Source organism: Bos taurus, chromosome 6 (assembly GCF_002263795.3).
Source record: "Bos taurus isolate L1 Dominette 01449 registration number 42190680 breed Hereford chromosome 6, ARS-UCD2.0, whole genome shotgun sequence".
Lineage (NCBI taxonomy): Eukaryota > Metazoa > Chordata > Mammalia > Artiodactyla > Bovidae > Bos > Bos taurus.
The window spans coordinates 58056232-58075796 of NC_037333.1; the positions used below are offsets into that span (position 1 = coordinate 58056232).

At 41.9% G+C, this 19565-nt stretch overlaps 1 protein-coding gene across 8 annotated transcripts in view; it reads right to left on the reverse strand.

Annotated features, from left to right (window-relative positions):
* Positions 1-19565, reverse strand: part of TLR6 (toll like receptor 6) — a 40980-nt gene that overhangs the window by 5571 nt on the left and 15844 nt on the right. For 6 of the 8 annotated variants that reach the window (XM_010806061.4, XM_024993077.2, XM_059887397.1 and 3 more), the window contains one exon: positions 6724-14417. In XM_010806061.4, coding sequence (XP_010804363.1) covers positions 11959-14349 — 2391 coding nt within the window. In that variant the 5' untranslated portion in view covers positions 14350-14417 and the 3' untranslated portion in view covers positions 6724-11958. 8 annotated transcript variants of the gene reach the window in all.

A 19565-nucleotide genomic window follows, 5' to 3' on the forward strand; every position in this document is an offset into this window, starting at 1 on the left:
TCTCTCAAGGAGAGCTGAGGGACCCAAATAATTCATGTCCCAGAAACAATCGTGGGTTGTAAAAGTTCCCCAAGTAAGACATGCAAATTTATCTAGTTGGGGGAATTTCTTGGACTTACCCTTTCACAGAGATGCCCAGTGATGCCTTGGTGATCCTGACCTCTTCAAACATCAAAGAGGGCCATGTATGCCCCCTTCATCACTGCTCATGAGGGGAGGGGACAGAGACATTATAATGTATGCGAAAAGTACAGGTGGTATTTCTATGTCATTGACTGTATTTGGCTGAAAGACCCAGAAATGTCCCAAGTCTCTCTCTTCAGCTCCCTGAAAGAGCTACCCACACCAAGGAGACATTTTTCAATGAGAATAAAAATAATACTCAGTTACTGCCTGGGCCAGTGCCTAATATCTCAAAACAGAACTATCCTGTAGAAGTTAAGTTAAAGCAAGAGCAGCTTGGGCTTAAGGCTCAAATGGGATTCTTTACTTATTCCTAAACCTGAATCCAAATCCAGGGATCTTTTAACCATCCAGCCAAACACCAGAGTTCAAGGAAGCAGTGGTCAGCACCCTCGGGTGTGATGCACGGAGTGGCCAGAGAGACAAGCGGCAGAGACGGACTCCGTGCTCAGACACGAGTGCTTAGCACACAGCGAACCCACCACAACCACAAGCAAGGAGAGAGTGGTGAGGACAGCTTGTTTCCTAAACAACAGCAACAACCACAAAAAACTACATTATAAAACTGAGATAGGCTGGGACCAGGGACCTTTTGCTGCCGTGCTATAGTGCTTCCATCTCGGCAAACATCTTCTCAAGCAACAAAAGACAAAGAAACTACAAGGGACCAAAAATAACTGCATGCATGTGCAGTTGAGACAAATCCTGGACAAAAGACACTAAAGGACCAAAAAAGCCCATCTGCTACCTCCAAAGAGCTTAGAGCAACGACAGGGGGTCTGGAGCAAAAGCAGACTGTGTATGCCCTTGCACACAACACCAAAGGGGTCGGTAAACCACCTCAGCCACCCCTCCAGCCCCACCCCTGGACATACCTCTAACCTCACCCCCATAGAAGGAACCAGCTCACCTCCCTCTCAAGCCAGTGAACAAAGGAGCCTGTTACTTGTTCTCACTCCCTCTGCTGCAGCAGGGGCCCCAATGAAGCCTTGCCTGAATTTCTTGTCTGGCCTCTAGTCAGTTTCCAATGATTGGGGAAGGCTGAGAACCCTGGTCGGTATCAAACTCCCTGTCTTCAAGCATTGAATGAAAGCATGGCTTCAGTTTTCTGCCTAGCTGAATTGGTTGACTCAAATATCTTCTATTTGCTCAACTTCCATTTTGCCCTTTCACTTGCAGTCACTATTTGAAGCCCTCAGTTTATTAAATCATTTATATTTCTATAATTAAGAAGTCAAAGTGTTGCATATATGTGTTTAGTCACTTCAGTCATGTCTGACTCCTTGCGATCCCATGGACTGTAGCCCACCAGTTTCCTCTGTCCATGGAAATCCTCCAGGCAAGAATACTGGAGTGGGTTCCCATGCCCTTCTCCAGGGGATCTTTCCAACCCAGGGATCAAACCCAGGTCTCCTGCGTTGCAGACGGATTCTTTATCACCCGAGACACCAGGTTTAGGCACTTAAAGGAGATATAAATTATATATATCAAACTTGCTATATCAGTGAAAATCAATACTTTTGTCAAGGTCCTAATGAACAGCACAGAATCTCATCTATAGTAGCAGCTCAAAATTACTTTACTGCCAGACAAAATTATTATTTGCAAAGTTAACTAGTAATAAATTGCTGTAATTTGATAGTATAAAAATATCTCCAGATGTGTTTATGTCTATTTTCATGATTGTTATAGGTTTAGCCTCACCTTTTATGATTCAGTATATCAATAAATGGGAATTGCATTTGCCGGAAGACTCTGGAGGCAGGGAGTCAAGACTTTGACTTGTCTTAATAGCTAATACTCATACAATCAATCTGGTCCATTAAGTTCAGTCCCACAAATATTTATTTAGAGTTTTCTTTGCACGAGGGCAACTAGCTATAAATTTTAACCACAGGCTGAAAGGATCAAAACCAGTTCAAGAGCTTTTCTGCTTTGTTGTCTATGTGGTTTTATGAACTTTTGCTTTCTGTTGTAAAGAAAAACTCACAACTCTTTGGATCCAATTGGGTGTAGCCTGGGAAACATTTTCAAAACCTGTAATTCCACTTCAATAGCTGCACCCTAGGACAGTTTCCGTAGTCTGAGAAAACAGGAAAAAAATATAAATTGGGGGAATTGCCCAGAGAAAAAACTCAAATGCACCTGCCCATAAAAACAGGAGTCACTGGGCTGCACTGCCTCCAGGAGTGGTTTACCTACCAATCATTGTCCTCAGCATTTTCATTACAAAGAGATAAATGGAGGGAATAGGATAAAAAGAGCAGTGCCATCTGAATCAACCGCTAGCAGCTCTATCAGAAACCCGTGAGATGTTTGTGATCCAAATATTCATCTACTAACTCAAATCTCTTGAAAGCAAATCGTGCCTGAGATGAGGTTCGTTTAAAAAAAAAAATCCACACAAACACAAAAACCCTTTCTCTGACTCAGAACAAGCAACTGATAAATAAATGCTAGCTCAAGTCACAGTAAGTACATATCAGAAATAACGCACTTAGAAAAACACCCAGGACTTAATCATAGACATGTCTGAGATTTGGGGTCTAATAACTAGTTACACCATTTATTTTATTTTACATAATTTAAAAAGATGTTGCTTACCAAGTTGGCTTGTTCCTCTGTCCTGTTGGCAGTCTGTAGAAAAATCCAGTACTTCCTCAAACATTTTATTTCGCTGGTTTGGTGTTTGTGGGTGGACTGGGGAAGCTCTTCTACGCCACCTACTGAATCCCACTGAAATTACATGACACAGTCAGTGTAAACCTATTTTCTCGTATTCATGTGTAGAAATGGTCTGTGAATCCACAGACCAGCAATTAGATAGAATCACCTCTCTGTGGCCCCCCTTCCCTGCAATCAGTTCACTAGTGTCTACACTAACAAAGTGAAGGAGGCGGTATTAATAATCCACAGATGATTTATTCAGTTCAGTTCAGTCGCTCGATCATGTCCGTCTCTTTGCGACCCCAAGGACTGCAGGACGCCAGGCCTCCCTGTTCATCACCAACTCCTGGAGTTTACTCAAACTCACGTCCATCGAGTCGGTGATGCCTTATTTGCTGAATTCAAAATGCTTATCATCACCATGCTGACGGACGTAGGGGTAGAGGTGTTTCGGGTGTTTTACTTCTAACCCTTCAATCAGGCCACTATTAAAAGTGACTGAAGGTGAAAAGAAGCAGTGGTCAAGGTCAAAGCTTTGTTAAAATTCATAAGGGGAAAAAATCTCTCATGGGCTTTTACAGAATGGATGCTAATCATGTCTTTTCTGACAGATTGGGTTGCAGAGAAAATCTGGTGCTCAAATTTTCAAGCTCTCTTCAAAAATTGATTTTTAAAATCTCTATGTGGAAAATAGGCTAGCTAACAATCTCTTTTCTCCAATAAAGCTTTATGTGGTTCCTTGTTGTTGGCATGCTCAAGGAATCCAACCTGATAGCTCCACTCTGGTCTTTTAAAACAACAACAGTAACAAAATAACAAGTGGGCAAATAGAGCTGGGACACGCTAGCTTTCTTCCTCTGAACTTGTGCTCAGCTTGGTGCTACCAGATGTCCTCAACATCTTGAGGTTGCAAGCTGGTTGCAATTCTTGCTGGAATCAGCTTTTCTACCACAGGGAACAAGGCCAGCTTCCCTAAACTGAGAACCTTGAGGTGCTTTTTAACTTGTCCTATTCTATCTCTCTCTCGGTTTCCTCCTGTCTCCTCACAATTTGTTCAAGAAGGGAGGTGTACCTATAAATATATTTCTGTGACTGAAGGAATGAACCTCCTTCTCCCTCCACTCTTACCATTACTTCTCCCAGACCTATAACTGGAGATAGGCGTGCTCTTTGATTAACAATTCAGTTTCTGGCTCCCCAAGATCCAATCAGTCCATTCTGAAGGAGATCAGCCCTAGGATTTCTTTGGAAGGAATGATGCTGAAGCTGAAACTCCAGTACTTTGGCCACCTCATGTGAAGAGTTGACTCATTGGAAAAGACTCTGATGCTGGGAGGGATTGGGGGCAGGAGGAGAAGGGGATAACAGAGGATGAGATGGCTGGATGGCATCACTGACTCGATGGACGTGAGTCTGGGTGAACTCCAGGAGTTGGTGATGGACAGGGAAGCCTGGTGTGCTGCGATTCATGGCGTCGCAAAGAGTCGGACACGACTGAGCGACTGAACTGAACTGAACTGAAAGACATTTGACATTGTGAACTAGATGTAGAAAGTGATACCCAGGAGAGAGGTCAGCAGGGCACTTTAGCACTCAGAAAGTCCTGTGTTTCCCTTCAAGCTCATCCCCACTCTGAGTTGCTCACTCGCCTCTTTTTATTCTCCCTATTATCCAGTAGGTTTGTACTCATGCTAGTGCTCAGTCGTGTTTGACTCTGCAGCACGTGGACTGTAGCCAGCCAGGCTCCTTTGTCCATGGGATTTCCCAGGCAAGAATATTGGAGTGGGCTGCCATTCCCTTCTTCAGGGGATCTTCCCCATCCAGAGATTGAACCCAAGTCTCTTGCGTCTCCTGTACTGGTAGGTGGATTCTTTACCACTGCACCAGTTAGCAGTGGACAAGCACACTTGTAAGCATGTACACCCAGGCATTGAAATATCCACCTCTTCTAAGGAATAACTTTAATTCTCAAAGAATATACCTCTTTTAAATTTTAAAAATATTTTATTTAACCCCAAATATCAAAAATATCATTTAAAATGCCACAATATAAAAATTATTAATATATATATTTTTCATTTCAAGTTTTCAAAATCCAGTGTGTATGGGACTTCCCTGGTGGTCCAGTGGGTAAGACTCAATGCTCTTAATGCAGAGGGCCTGGGTTCGATCCCTGGTCAGAGAACTAGATCCCACACGCCTCAACTAAGACTTGATACAGCCAAACTAGTTAATCAACTAATTTTAAAAAATTCAGTGTGTATTCTAAATTTACAGCACATCTCATCTGGACTACCTATATTTCAGGTGTTCCATGGTCACATGTGGCTAGTGGCTTCCATACTGGATGGCTTGAGTCTAGGTGGATTTATCATAACCGTGCAAATAAGTACAAGCCTACGTCGAGTCAACAGCAACTCAAAGAGCTAACTCAACATAGAGGTTTTGTATCTGAGACTCTAAGCACCTCTTTGCTTCTCTCAACAGCAGTTTTTGCCCACTCTTAATTCCATACCCAGGTGTTTCTTTTTGGATCCATGGCAATGTAAACATCGCCAATTAGATGTGACCTGTACTGTTGTTGTTTTTTTAACAAAAACTTTATTAAGATATAATTCATATAGCATAAAAATTTCACGCATTTGAAGTGAACAATTCAATGACCTAAGGTAAAGCCATAGAACTGTGTGACCATTACCACAACCAAACTTTTTCAACACCCTGCAAAGAGCCACACCCCTTAGCTGTCACTTTCCAATGCCCCATTTGCCTCAGACCTAGACAACCACTATGGATTGTACTAATGATCTCTATAGATTTGCCTGAGTATTTCATATAAATGGAATCATGTAAAATGTGGTTATTTGTGCTTTTTTCCACGTAGCTTAATGTTTTCAAGATTTGTCCATGTTGCAGCATGTATCAAGTTTCATTTTTTTGTTGCTAAATAACTTTTCATTGTATGGGTATACCACATTTTATTTATCCATTCATCAGCGAATGGGTATTTGTGTTGTTTACACTTATGGCTGTTACGAATATATAAAAATTCATGTACAAGTTTTGGGGAGACATTCTTTCTTGGGTATATATTTAGATATTTAAGCGTGAAATTCTACCTCGTATATAAATATGATTAGCCTTTTGAGGAGTTCCAGGCTAGCTGCATCATTTATCTTTCCACCAACAGCGTATAAGAGCTCCAATTTCTCCACATTCTTGCTAACACTTGAGCACTTCTGACTTTTACTATAGTCTTCTTATGAATGAATTGGTATCTCATTATGGTTTTAATTTGCATTTCCTTGATAACTAATGATGTTGAACATCTTTTCATGTGTAAATTAGCTGTTTGTATATCTTCTTTGCAACCTTGCTGAACTTGTTTATTAGTTCTACTAGTTTTCCAGCGGATTCCTAAGTAGTATTTTCTAAAAATAAGATGATGTCACTTGCAGAATGTCATCTTCTTCCTTTCCAAGATGGATACTTTTTATAACACCTTCTTGTCTAATGGGATTCCCTGATGGCTCAGATGGTAAAGAATCCACCTGCAATGTGGGAGACCTGGGTTTGATCCCTGGGTTAGGAAGATTCCCCTGGAGAAGGGCATGGCTACCCACTCCAGTATTGTTGCTTGGTGAATTCCATGGACTGAGGAGCCTGGTGGGCTACAGTCCATAGGGTCACAAAGAATCGGACACGACTGAGTGACTTTCACTTTGACTTTTGTCTAACTGCCTTGGCTAGCACTCCCAGTACAATGTGGAACAGAAGTGATAAGAGGTCTGATGCCGAGGTTCTGAACCTATTGAGAGCAGGTTCCGAATAGTAGGGAAGAGTTTCGAGAACCATTAAGTATGAGGTTAACGATGAGTTTTCCATCTATGCTTTTATTTTTTTAAACATCAAAACCATTTTGTATTAGGGTACAGCCCACAAACAGTGTGGTAATAGTTTCTGGTGACCAGTGAAGGGACTCAGCCATACACATACATGTATCCATTCTCCCCCAAACCCGCCTTGCATTCAGGCTGGCACATAACATTGAGCAGAGTTCCATGTGCTATACAATAGGTTTTTGTTGGTTATCCATTTTAAATATAGCAGTGTGTACATGACCTTCCCAAATTCCTTAAATATTCCTTCCCCCCGCCCTCCACCACAGCCCCGCCCCTCAACCCAGCCCTGGCAACCATGAGTTAATTTTCTAAGTCTGTGAGTCTCTTTCTGTTTTGCAAGTTTATTTGTATCATTCCTTATCAGATTGTGGAATTTCCCATCCATTTCTAGTTTGTGAGTACTTTTTTCAGGAAGAGGTAGAAAGTATGGTTTCTTTTTCTGTATTATTTTTTTAAATTTATTTTTATTTTTGGCTGCTCTTGGTCTTCATTGCTGCAAGCGGGCTTTCTTGAGTTGCAGCCAGCAGAGGCTACTCTTTGCGTGGTATGCTTTGCAGTGCTTTCTCTTGTGGAGCATGGGATCTAGAACACAGGCTCAGTAGTTGTGATGGGCGAGTTAGTTGCTCCGTGGCACGTGGAATCTTCCCACACCAGGGATCAAACGCATGTCTCTTGCATTGGCAGGTGGATTCCCACCAGGGAAATCTGCAGAGTATGGTCCCTCACTCAGCAAGGAAGAAAACTAGTTTGAGGGATGCCTCTCCCAGCAGAGTCAATACAGTTGACCCTGAACAAAACAGGTTTTAGAGCGCCTAATCTGGTTATAACTTTACAGTTGGCCCTTTGTAACTGCAGTTCCTCATCCTTGGATTCAATCAACTGCAAATAGTGTGGTGCTATAGTACTTTTTTTTTTTTTTTTTTGAAAAAATCTGTAAGTGGACCAGTGCAGTTCAAACTTATCTTGTTCAAGGGTCAGCTGTACTCACAGCTGTGTTCCATTCCTTCCATCCCTCCCTCCATATTTTCTCAACAGAAAGCAAAATTCCTCTCTCCCATCTGACCTAGAGTTCAAATTGTGCCCCATGAAGCTGGCTGGGAATGAAAAATGGCATCAATTAGACATCTGGCATTGAATTAATTCCCCCTTAACTGGTTAAAATTTTCCAGCAATTTTTTTTTAAGTTGCCACCTGAGTAAATCTTAGACCAAGGCCAATCTGTCTCCAGCTACCGACCTGAGTGCTTGGCTTCATGAAACGTTGATAAGCACCTTTGTACACCGTCTTGGTCCAACTGTTTTATTGTCATCTTAGGATAAATTCCTGGAAAGAGTGAGTAAATGCATTGGGTGGCTTTTTATGTTTACTGACAGTTTCTGTCACTGTTGTGAATTACTTGTTCGCATCACTGCATATGTCTATATCAGGTTTATGTTTCTCTACTTAATTACACGTTCTCGTTTATGTTACTGACACTCACCCTCTGTCAAACTTTTTGTAAACATCTTCCCTCATTTTTTATCTTTTTATCTCATGATCTTTCAAACCAACAAATATGTACCTTTTTATATAAACAAGTAAGTTGACTTTCTCTTTGCTATTATTCTCAGTTAGTTGTGTGCTGGTGAATCAGGTTGACTTCCCAGGTGGCTCAGTGGTAAAGAATCCATCTGCCAAGCAGGAGACATGAATTCAATCCCTGGGTTAGGCAGATTCCCTGGAAAAGGAAACAGCAACCCACTCCGGTATTCTTGCCTGGGAAATCCCATGGACAGAGGAGCCTGGTAGGCTACAGCCCACAAGGCTGCAAGAGTCGGGTGTGATTTGGTAACTAAGCAACAACAACCTAGGGTAAACCAGGCTACAAAAAACAAAAAGCCTCATTATTTCTTAGCACTTGCCAATACCTATGGTTCAAGTATTTCCACTATACCTGATTTCTAACTACCAACTGACCTGCTTGCAAAATTCCTTAATATTTAACCACTGGTTCTCACAAGTCTTTATAATCAGCTCCATCAGACTACTGCTACATTTTGCTTTTAGGTTAAAAGAGTTCTTCATAACAAGGTCAGATAAATATATGTGTATGTGTTCTTCTCAAGGGCTTCCAAGGTGGCTCAGTGGTAAAGAATCTGCCTGTCAATGCAGGAGACATGGATTTGATCCTTGGATCAGGAAGATCCCCTGAAGGAGAAAATGGCAACCCACTCCAGCATTCTTGCCTGGGAAATCCCATGGACAGAGAAGCCTGGCAGGCTGAAGTCCATGGGGTTGTGAGAGTCGGACACGACTGAGCAACTAAGCATGCACGCACATTCTTCTTAAAGGTCATTTTTTTAGTTACTTTAATGTTACATTATCCAAGAAACGTGTTTACTGAAGAAAACTCAGGAAATACAAATAAATAAAGATAAAAATTCAAATCAATAATAATCTTACCATATAGATATATAATACATCACTATCATTTTTGTAGCAAACATGCAGACTTTTTAATATTTATATAAACATGCTTTAAGCTCTTGATGCTGGTAACTAAATTGCTAGGCAGTAAATTTGTGCAGTTTACACACATACACACACACATTCCTCAGATGGCATTGGACCAAGTATTCTGTTTTATAATCTCTTAATGTGGGAGACCTGGGTTAGATCCCTGTGTTGGGAAGATCCCCTGGAGAAGGGAAAAGCTACCCACTCCAGTATTCTGACCTGGGGGATTCCAGTACTCTGGCCTGGGTCGCAAAGAGTCAGACACAACTGAGTGACTTTCACTTTCCTTTTTCTTAATTAAACCAGCTGGTTCTACAAAGTATGGTGTAGGGTATAGACTAGAACTTTTCCTATGACTTGGGTCCAAAACAAGGGACTAGGAAGTGTAATTTACCCCCTGTTCTAAGGAGAGCTGCCAACAACTGGGGCATGCACTTCCTGAAGCAGTTGAATCAGATAGTACAAACCCCACCTCCTCGCCATCCTCACATTTTCCCCAGGCACACATGCATACAGGGGAGGCAGTGAGAGGGTCAGCAGCACTGAGCTATCTGTTTGTGATGTGAAGCTGCACCCTATGATATGAGGAAAGGAGATGAGCTTAAATGGAATTGGAGATTGAAAATGCCAAGCTACATTGCATTGTTAATACCTCAAAAGGACTGAAGAGGTCAGAAATCTGCTCACAAAAACTGCTTCATATTTAGACTTGACTGTTGAGATGCCTTGTAAACTAACTATAACTAGAAATCCCCAGAAAGTCCCTGTGGCTTTAGAAATCCCTTGAAGTCCCTTTCACTACCTATAATTTATTCTCATTCTCTTCTAATCAAACCAATCTCCAGAAATCTAGAAGAAATGGACTTCCGCTTTTCCCAGTGTGTGGGTTTTTCTTTTTTCTTTACTATGTTCTCATCCATCTGCAATATGGGAGACCTGGGTTAAATCCCAGGGTTGGGAAGATCCGCTGGAAGACAGCATGGCAACAGACTCCAGTATTCCTGCCTAGAGAATCCCCATGGACAGAGGAGCCTGGCAGGTTGCAGTTCATGGGGTTGCAGAGTCAGACATGACTGAGTGTCAAAGCATTCTCCTTCATTTATATTGCAGTCATCCTAGTCATGTCTCTTAACCATGCTGTCACACCCCTCCATCCCATTCTCTCTGCCAATCTCTCCCTTTCCTGGACTTCAGAACTGTGAGAAATACATTACTGTTGTCTCAGCCACCCAGACTGTGGTGTGTGGCAGGGCAGTCCTAGCAGACCCATACACCGTTCCTCTCAATGATGGTCACGAGTCAGGCAGCACCCCTCCCCTCCTTCATCCCGTTCCTCATCCCCAGCCTCACGGCAGGTCCTGACAAGGGCCTCAACTTTTATTATAACTGCAAGGGGAGGTCGTTAGAACTTTTTAAGCAGGGGGGTGGCTTCAAATAATTTCTATTTTAAGAACAATTCCTCTGATTGCTGTTTGGAGAATGTATGAGGCAAGAGTAAAAAGCAGGGAACCCAGTTAGGTTACTGTAGTCATACAGGTGAGAGATATTGGTGGCTTAGTCAAGACAGACATCAGGAAGTCAAGAAGAAATCCAAAGCCATCTCCCTACAGGTCTAGAACATCTACTTAACGACTCTTTAATCACCCTTTTGAATCCAAGCCTCTGAAGATGGGGAACATAGTTACTGGCCTCTTTCTGCCATTTTTTTAGCAGAACCTGGCTCTGTCTAATATCTATTTAAAATGTGGTGATATTTACCACCTCTGTGCAGTTTTGAGGCATTCACCAAGATTCTAACACAACCAGAAACTCCTATGCAATAATCAGTTATAAATAATTTTGGCTCTGAATTTTCTTGGCAAGCAGGAATCATGTCTTTGGCCTCAACAGCCTACAACATATATATATTTATATATAGTTGTTGTTTATTCACTCAGTCACGTCCGACTCTGCGATCCCATGGACTGTAGCCCACCAGGCTCCTCTATCCATGGGATTTTCCAGGTAAGAAGACTGGAGTGGGTTGCCATTTCCTTCTCCAGAGGATCTTCCCAACCCAGGGATTGAACTTGCATATCCTGTTTGGCAGGCGGAATGTTAACCACTGAGGCACCTGGGAAGCCCCATATATATGTGTGTGTAAAATGCCGTAAGTTGCCACTGATTAATTCCGTATTTGTATAGCAAGATCAAAAATTTTGTAAAGTATTACTCAGATGTGAAGAAAAAAGGGTCTTTAATTTCTGTATCTGGTCTATTTTCTCCCAAAGTAGAGCAGGATGACAGAGCCGACCCCAAGGCTGATGAAGATCCACAGTACTCTCCAAGCACCACTGCATACAGTTCTGAGGCTGACTTTTTTCTTGTGGCCAGCAAGTTTCATAGCCTCCTGCTCACACAACATCCACTCGGGAAAGGAGAGAGAGAGGAAAGGTCCTTGAATGACTGAGCATTCATTCGACAGAGACTGTTTCAATTTGAAACAGAATGGTTAAACCAGAGAGACTGAGTTACCTGTAATCAGCAAGTCTGAGCACTAGCTCGGTCCCCAGCCTGGTTTCCAGTTCAGCTGAAACATGGTTTTCAGTAAGTCTTCCCTGCATTCATGGAAATAATGGAGGCAGCATCCAGAAATAACTTGAAACCAGTGTCCATCAGAATCCAAGTGAATGATGGTTTCTTAAATTGGATTTCAGATGTTTTATTTTTTTTAACCTTTCACATCATCATTTTCAGTGACTAGTCTTAATTTAATATTAAAAGCAGCTCTAATATTAGCCCAAAAGAGTCCATGCTTGTTCTTCTCCTTGGGCCATTCCAAATAAGTTCTCTGTGCCATGAGAGCTCTTAGCTTGTGATATCTATCAGGAATGGTGTTCTGTGGAATGGGTTCCAGCAAGATCAGGATTAAGTTATTAGATCCTTCATGGAAGAGATTGTGGTGGGCAAAGTAGAGTTCATAATGGCACCATTCGCTCTGGACAAAGTTGGGAGACAAGACAAAGATGGATTTGTAACTTTTCTCAATGCAGTTGATGATATTTTCCACAATGCTCTTGCCGGCAACAAAGTTTCTCTCGTGGAGACAAATTCTTATATCTTCTTTTTCTAGGTTAGGTATTAATTCATTCTTCACCCAGGCAGAGTCATGTTCACTGTATGAAATAAAAGCATGGAACTGGAGAGTTCTTTGGAGTTCTTCCAAGGGTACATTCCTGGCCCTGCGCCGGGTCTGGGTCCACTGACACACCATCCTGAGGTACCAGGGCAGATCCAGGTAGATACAGAGGACAGTCACAGCAACAGCCAGCACCAGCCCAGGGACCACAATGGTGACGATCAGCAGAGCTGTGTTGCAGGATAGCTCAGATACCTGGAAGTCCTTTAGAGGGGTTCCCTTGTAGCTTTCCGGATAGTCACACTTATAAGACTCAGGCCAGCCCTCTACCACGTCACTGGATACTTGGCCTACACTTTGGATAAAGTCTCTTAGCTCACAGGAACATTGGAATGGATTGTTCCCCACTTTGAGGGACCTAATCTTCTGGCAGCTCTGGAAGAAATCAGCTGATGGATTGGAAATTGAATTATAGTCAATGATCAGTATGGAAAGGCTGCTAAAGATACCACATCCAGGAAGGTGGGCTAAAGAATTGGAAGCAAGGTTGAGTTCTTGCAAAGTTTCTAGACCAGTGACATCTTTAGGGATGCTCCTTATTCTGTTATTGTGAAGATCAAGAACCTTGATCCGAGGAGGTAAACATCTGAAAACAGAGTCAGTGAGTGCATTTGAAGATAAATTTAACACCACTATACTCCCAACCCAAGAGCAATTTCCATTACTTCTGTCATATTCCAAAGAATTCCAGCTAACATCCAGTGTTTCCAAAGAAAGCATATCCTTAGTCATGAGACTTGTTTTGAAAAGGTCTTTTAATTCATTCTTTTGTAAGATAAGTGTCTCCAATCTAGCTAAAGTGTCACAATTTTGAAAGACACTATCTGTGAAACTATTCTGGGTAAAGTTCAAAAACTTAAATGTGCTTGGTTCCTGAGGACAAAGCATGTGTATAAAGCGTGTGTCTGATATGGTTAACATCAGAATGTTCATCTCAGAAAACACTGTGTATAATGCTGTCTGTGAAAAAATAAAAACTTTGTTTGTAATATGTTCTATTTTCAGTGCCTTCAATGTCGTTTTATAATAAGTAAAAACTTCTTCATCAATGCTTTCAACTATTGTTAAATTGTAAATATTGAGATATTCTATAGGTTTGGGCCAAAGGAACTGAAAAACTTTAACCAAACATTTCCAAGTTGTTTCCATGTGGTTGAGGGTAAAATTTAGTAAGGTTGGTCCTCCAGTGAGTCCTGATAAAAATTTAAGTAAAACTTGACAATTGTAATCATTCAATTTAATATTAGTCAGTTGTAAGCACCCTAAACTATTCGCTGATATGTCCACTTGGACAGAGAAAAAGCTATTTGGGTGAAAAACAAGGTGAAGTTTCTTTGTATTCAGAATTTGAAGACTTTCTTTCTTATTTTCTTTCATATAGTCTTCCAAATCCAGAAGGATACAACTTAGGTGCAAGTGAGCAATGGGTAGTAAATCTAATTGTTGTAACTTTGTAGCACTTAATCCTAAGAAATTCAGTTGGGTCAAGTTGCCAAATTCCTTACAGATGGGCAGGGCATCGAAGTCATTGAATGAGAGGTCTAAATGCTTGAGAGTCGTGGTGATTGGATGGCAGGATATCTTCTGCAACTGATTATGAGATAAATCCAAATATTCCAAATCATGGTTGAACTTGAAAATACTAATATCAAGGCCCTGGATTCTATTATGGGAAAGTCTCAGAACTCTCAGCCCTGAGAGAAAGCTGATATCAGACAGGTGAAGCTCAGATATGTTGTTTTGAGACAAGTCTAAGACTTTGGTTTTTGGTGGCAGGTCTTTGGGAACATGAATAAGGCTTGTTTTTGACATGTCTACCACAAATTCACTTTCATCAGAGAACTGGATTATGGTTCCAAATACTAAGGCCACAATGTAAACAAAATGACAGCTTCTGATGGGAGATTCTTTGTCTTTGATCATGGCATTGAAGTGACTATCTCCCGGAGGGTTGCTGCTATTCTTCAGAACATCCTGATGTGCATCCAATTCTAGAAATATAATATATGTTAAGATACATAAACATTGGCTGATTACTCTCAATCCTCAGCTTACTAAACATGAAATCTCAACGAGTTCTTCACTTACTATCAGGATCATTTCTGATCCCATAATTTAATGTGCCATTTTTTTCCAGTTATGCAAGTTGCTGGTGCCAGGAAAGGCAATGAAGACCTTGTTATCAAAGAACTGTGGTTGTATGTTCCACTCAGGAGCCTGTCTTTGTTTACTCCAACTCAGAACTTTCTCAGGGCTGAAGCAGCCTCCTGGACAGTGTTTGGAAACCCTTAAAGGCATGTACACTACCCACAGCCACCTAGAGCCAGGGATAAGGGATGGGGCAGGCAGCACATATACCAAAACCAGAAGGAAAGAAGCTAGGAAAGAAGATACAGGGGAGTAAAAAAGGCTTTGGACAGCTCCATGTACCAAGCAATCGAGAAGGCCACATTCATGCCCAGGTCTGGACGCACACTCAGAGAAGACCTGAAAAAATCCTAAACTTCCACCTCTGGTTGACTTTTAGGCTCTGTGCAAGGGGAAAGAAGTAAAGGCTAAGTCAGAGTCATAAACAGCCTGACAAGCCCTGAAGAAGTGTTTCAACACAGAGCCAATATGCAAAGATTAGGTGTTTTTGTTTTGTTCTGTTTCCCCAGATGTTTAAGAAAACCTCTGCCAAATCACTGCTGCTGCTGCTGCTAAGTCGCTTCAGTCGTGTCCGACTCTGTGCGACCCCAGAGACAGAAGCCCACCAGGCCCACTCCCGTCCCTGGGATTCTCCAGGCAAGAACACTGGAGTGGGTTGCCATTTCCTTCTCCAATGCATGAAAGTGAAAAGTGAAAGGGAAGTCGCTCAGTCGTGTCCAACTCTTCACGACCCCATGGACTGCAGCCCACCAGGCTCCTCCGTCCGTGGGATTTTCCAGGCAAGAGTACTGGAGTGGGGTGCCATTGCCTTCTCCCTGCCAAATCACTAGCTGACCACTAAGCCAATGCAACAGAGAAATCAGTGGCCACACACAAGAAGGAAAACAGTCTTTACAAAAATAATTTAGAAACATCACTAAACATGGTTCTTCCCTGGTGATCCAGTGGTTAAGAATCCACCTGCCAATGCAGGGGACAGGAGTTGGATCCTTGGTCTGGGAAGGTCCCACATGCCTCGAGGCAACTAAGCCGGTGTGCCACAACTACTGAGCCCGAGTGCCACTAAGCCAGTGCACCCTAGAGCCTGTGCTCCTCAACAAGAGAAACTTCCACAAAAAGATGCCACAACTAGAGAGCCCATGTGCAGCAATAAGATCCAGCAGAGCCAAAAGTAAATAAATAAAAATGTAAAAAAAATCCAAAAAAGAGGGGGCATATAAATACATACAGCTGATTCACTTTGCTGTACAGCAGAAACCAATACAACACTGTAAAGCAACTATACTCCAAGGAAAAAAATTATTAAACAAACAAATACACCCCGCAGCAAGCAGCAACAACAAACCCTGGGAAAGAGGAAAATCTGACTTACCACATTCTAGTATTTCCAGAGTTACCACATTATAATATTCAAACTGTCTGGTTGAAGAAAACAAGCTGGAGGCATGTGGACAAAAAAGAAAGCACTGTCCATTCACAGGGAAAAAAATTAAAAGAACAAACTTAGAGAACTGACACTACCCAACTTCAAGTCTTACATAAAGCTATAGATATCAAGACAGTGTGGTACTGATAAAAGTCTCTTTAGCAAACAGTAATGGAACCACTAGACATTCTACATGCAAAAAAGAAAAAAAAATGATGCTCTAGCTCAAGATAGATGATAGAGCTAAGTGTAAAATACAAAACTATAAAATTTCTATCAGATAATATAGGGTAAAATCTAGGTGACCATGAATTTGGCAATGACTTTTAGACACAACATCAAAAGCACAATCCATGAAAGAAAAAAATGTTAAATTGGACTTCATTAAAATTAAATTTTTCTGCTTTGCAAAGGACACTACTAAGAACGTGAAAAGACAAGCCATAGACCGGGAGAAAATGTTTGTAAAACACACATCTGATAAAGAACTTGTATCCAAAATAAATGAAGAAAAACTCAACAAAATATAAACAATGCAATTTAAAAATGGGCAAAAGATATTTCACCTAAGAAGATATACATATGGCAAATAAGGACATGAAAAGATACTCAATACCATATATCATCAGGGAACTGAAAATTAAAACAGCAATGAGGAACTGCCACCGCTGCTGCTGCTAAGTCGCTTCAGTAGTGTCCGACTCTGTGCGACCCCATAGACGGCAGCCCACCAGGCTCCCCCGTCCCTGAGATTCTCCAGGCAAGAACACTGGAGTGGGTTGCCATTTCCTTCTCCAATGCACGAAAGTGAAAAGTGAAAGGAAGTCGCTCAGTCATGTCTGACTCTTAGTGACCCCATGGACTGCAGCCTACCAGGCTCCTCCGCCCATGGGATTTTCCAGGCAAGAGTACTGGAGTGGGTGCCATTGTCTTCTCCAATGAGGAACTACTACATACCTATTAGAATGGCCAAACAATCCGGAAACAGCACTAAATGTTGGTGTGGATATGGAGCAACAGGGACTTTCATTAACTGTTGAAATTTTAAAAGGAACAGATACTTTGGGAGACAGTCTGACAGTTTTTTTACTTAAAGCTAAACAGGGCCTCACCATATGATCCAGCAATCACACTCCTTGGTATTAACCCAAATGAACTGAAAAATCTATGTCCACACAAAATCCTGCAGATGGATGTTGACAGCTTTATTCATAACTGCCCCCAAACTGAAAGCAACAAGATGTCCTTCAACAAGTAAAAACAGTAAACAAGCTGTGGTACATCCATCCAATGGATTGTTATTCAGCAACAAAGAGAAATAACCTGTTGAGCCATGGAGGAACCAAAATTCAGATTGCTAAGTGAAGAAGTCAATCAGAAAAGGCTACCAACTGTATCATTCCAACTCTCTGATGTTCTGGAAAAGGCAAAACTAAAGAGGCATTAAGGATCAGTGGTTGACAAGAGTTAGAGGGAGGGATGAATAGGCAGAGCACATAGGATTTTTAGGGCACTGAAACTATGTCCATGTGATATTATAATGGTGGATATATGATCTTATGCATTTGTCAAAACCCATAGGACAATGCAACACAAAGAATGATTCCTAAAGTATCAGTTCAGTTCAGTCACTCAGTTGTGTCCGACTCTTTGCGACCCCATGAATCGCAGCACGCCAGGCCTCCCTGTCCATCACCAACTCCCGGAGTTTACCCAAACTCACATGCGTTGAGTTGGTGATGCCATCCGGCCATCTCATCCACTGTCGTCCCCTTCTTCTCCTGTCCCCAATCCCCCCCAGCATCAGGTTCTTTTCCAATGAGTCAACTCTTCGCATGAGGTGGCCAAAGTACTGGAGTTTCAGCTTCAGCATCAGTCCTTCCAGTGAACACCCAGAACTGATCTCCTTTGGGATGGACTGGTTGGATCTCCTTGCAGTCCAAGGGACTCTCAAGAGTCTTCTCCAACACCACAGTTCAAAAGCATCAATTCTTAAGTGCTCAGCTTTCTTCACAGTCCAACTCTCACACCCATACATGACCACTGGAAAAACCATAGCCTTGACTAGACAGACCTTTGTTGGCAAAGTAATGTCTCTGCTTTTTAATATGCTATCTAGGTTAGTCATAACTTTCCTTCCAAGGAGTAAGCGTCTTTTAATTTCATGGCTGCAATCACCATCTGCAGTGATTTTGGAGCCCAAAAGATAAAGTCTGACACTGTTTCCACTGTTTCCCCATCTACTTCTCATGAAGTGATGGGACCGGATGCCATGATCTTAGTTTTCTGAATGTTCAGCTTTAAGCCAACTTTTTCACTCTCCTCTTTCACTTTCATCAAGAGGCTTTTTAGTTCCTCTTCACTTTCTGCCATAAGGGTGGTGTCATCTGCATATTTGAGGTTATTGATATTTCTCCTGGAAATCTTGATTCCAGCTTGTGCTTCTTCCAGCCCAGCGTTGGGAAAACCACTAGACCATTCAGGTATGACCTAAATCAAATCCCTTATGATTATAGAGTGGAAGTGAGAAATAGATTTAAGGGACTAGATCTGATAGACAGAGTGCCTGATGAACTATGGATGGAGGTTTGTGACATTGTACAGGAGACAGGGATCAAGACAATCCACATGGAAAAGAAATGCAAAAAAGCAAAATGGCTGTCTGAGGAGGCCTTACAAATAGCTGTGAAAAGAAGAGAAGCGAAAAGCAAAGGAGAAGAGGAAAAATATTCCAGTTTGAATGCAGAGTTCCAAAGGATAGCAAGGAGAGAGATAAGAAAGCCTTCCTCAGGGATCAATGCAAAGAAATAGAGGAAAACAACATAATGGGAAGGACTAGAGATCTCTTCAGGAAATTTAGAGATACCAAGGGAACATTTCACACAAAGATGGGCTCGGTAAAGGACAGAAATGGTATGGACCTAACAGAAGCAGAAGATATTAAGAAGAGGTGGCAAGAATACACAGAAGAACTGTACAAAAAGATCTTCATGACCAAGATAATCACGATGGTGTGATCATTCACCTAGAGCCAGACATCCTGGAATGTGAAGTCAAATGGGCCTTAAAAAGCATCACTACGGACAAAGTGGAGGTGATGGAATTCCAGTTGAGCTCTTTCAAATCCTGAAAGATGATGCTATGAAAATGCTGCACTCAATATGCCAGCAAATTTGGAAAACTCAGCAGTGGCCACAGGACTGGAAAAGGTCAGTTTTCATTCCAATCCCAAAGAAAGGCAATGCCAAAGAATGCTCAAACTACCACACAATTGCACTCATCTCACATGTTAGTAAAGTAATGCTCAAATGTAAAGTATCAGTTCAGTTCAGTCGCTCAATCATGTCCGACTCTTTGCGTCCCCATGAATCGAAGCATACCAGGCCTCCCTGTCCATCACCAACTCCCGGAGTTCACTCAGACTCACGTCCATCGAGTCAGTCATGCCATCCAGCCATCTCATCCTCTGTCGTCCCCTTCTCCTCCTGCCCCCAATCCCTCCCAGCATCAGAGTCTTTTCCAATGAGTCAACTCTTCACATGAGGTGGCCAGAGTATTGGAGTTT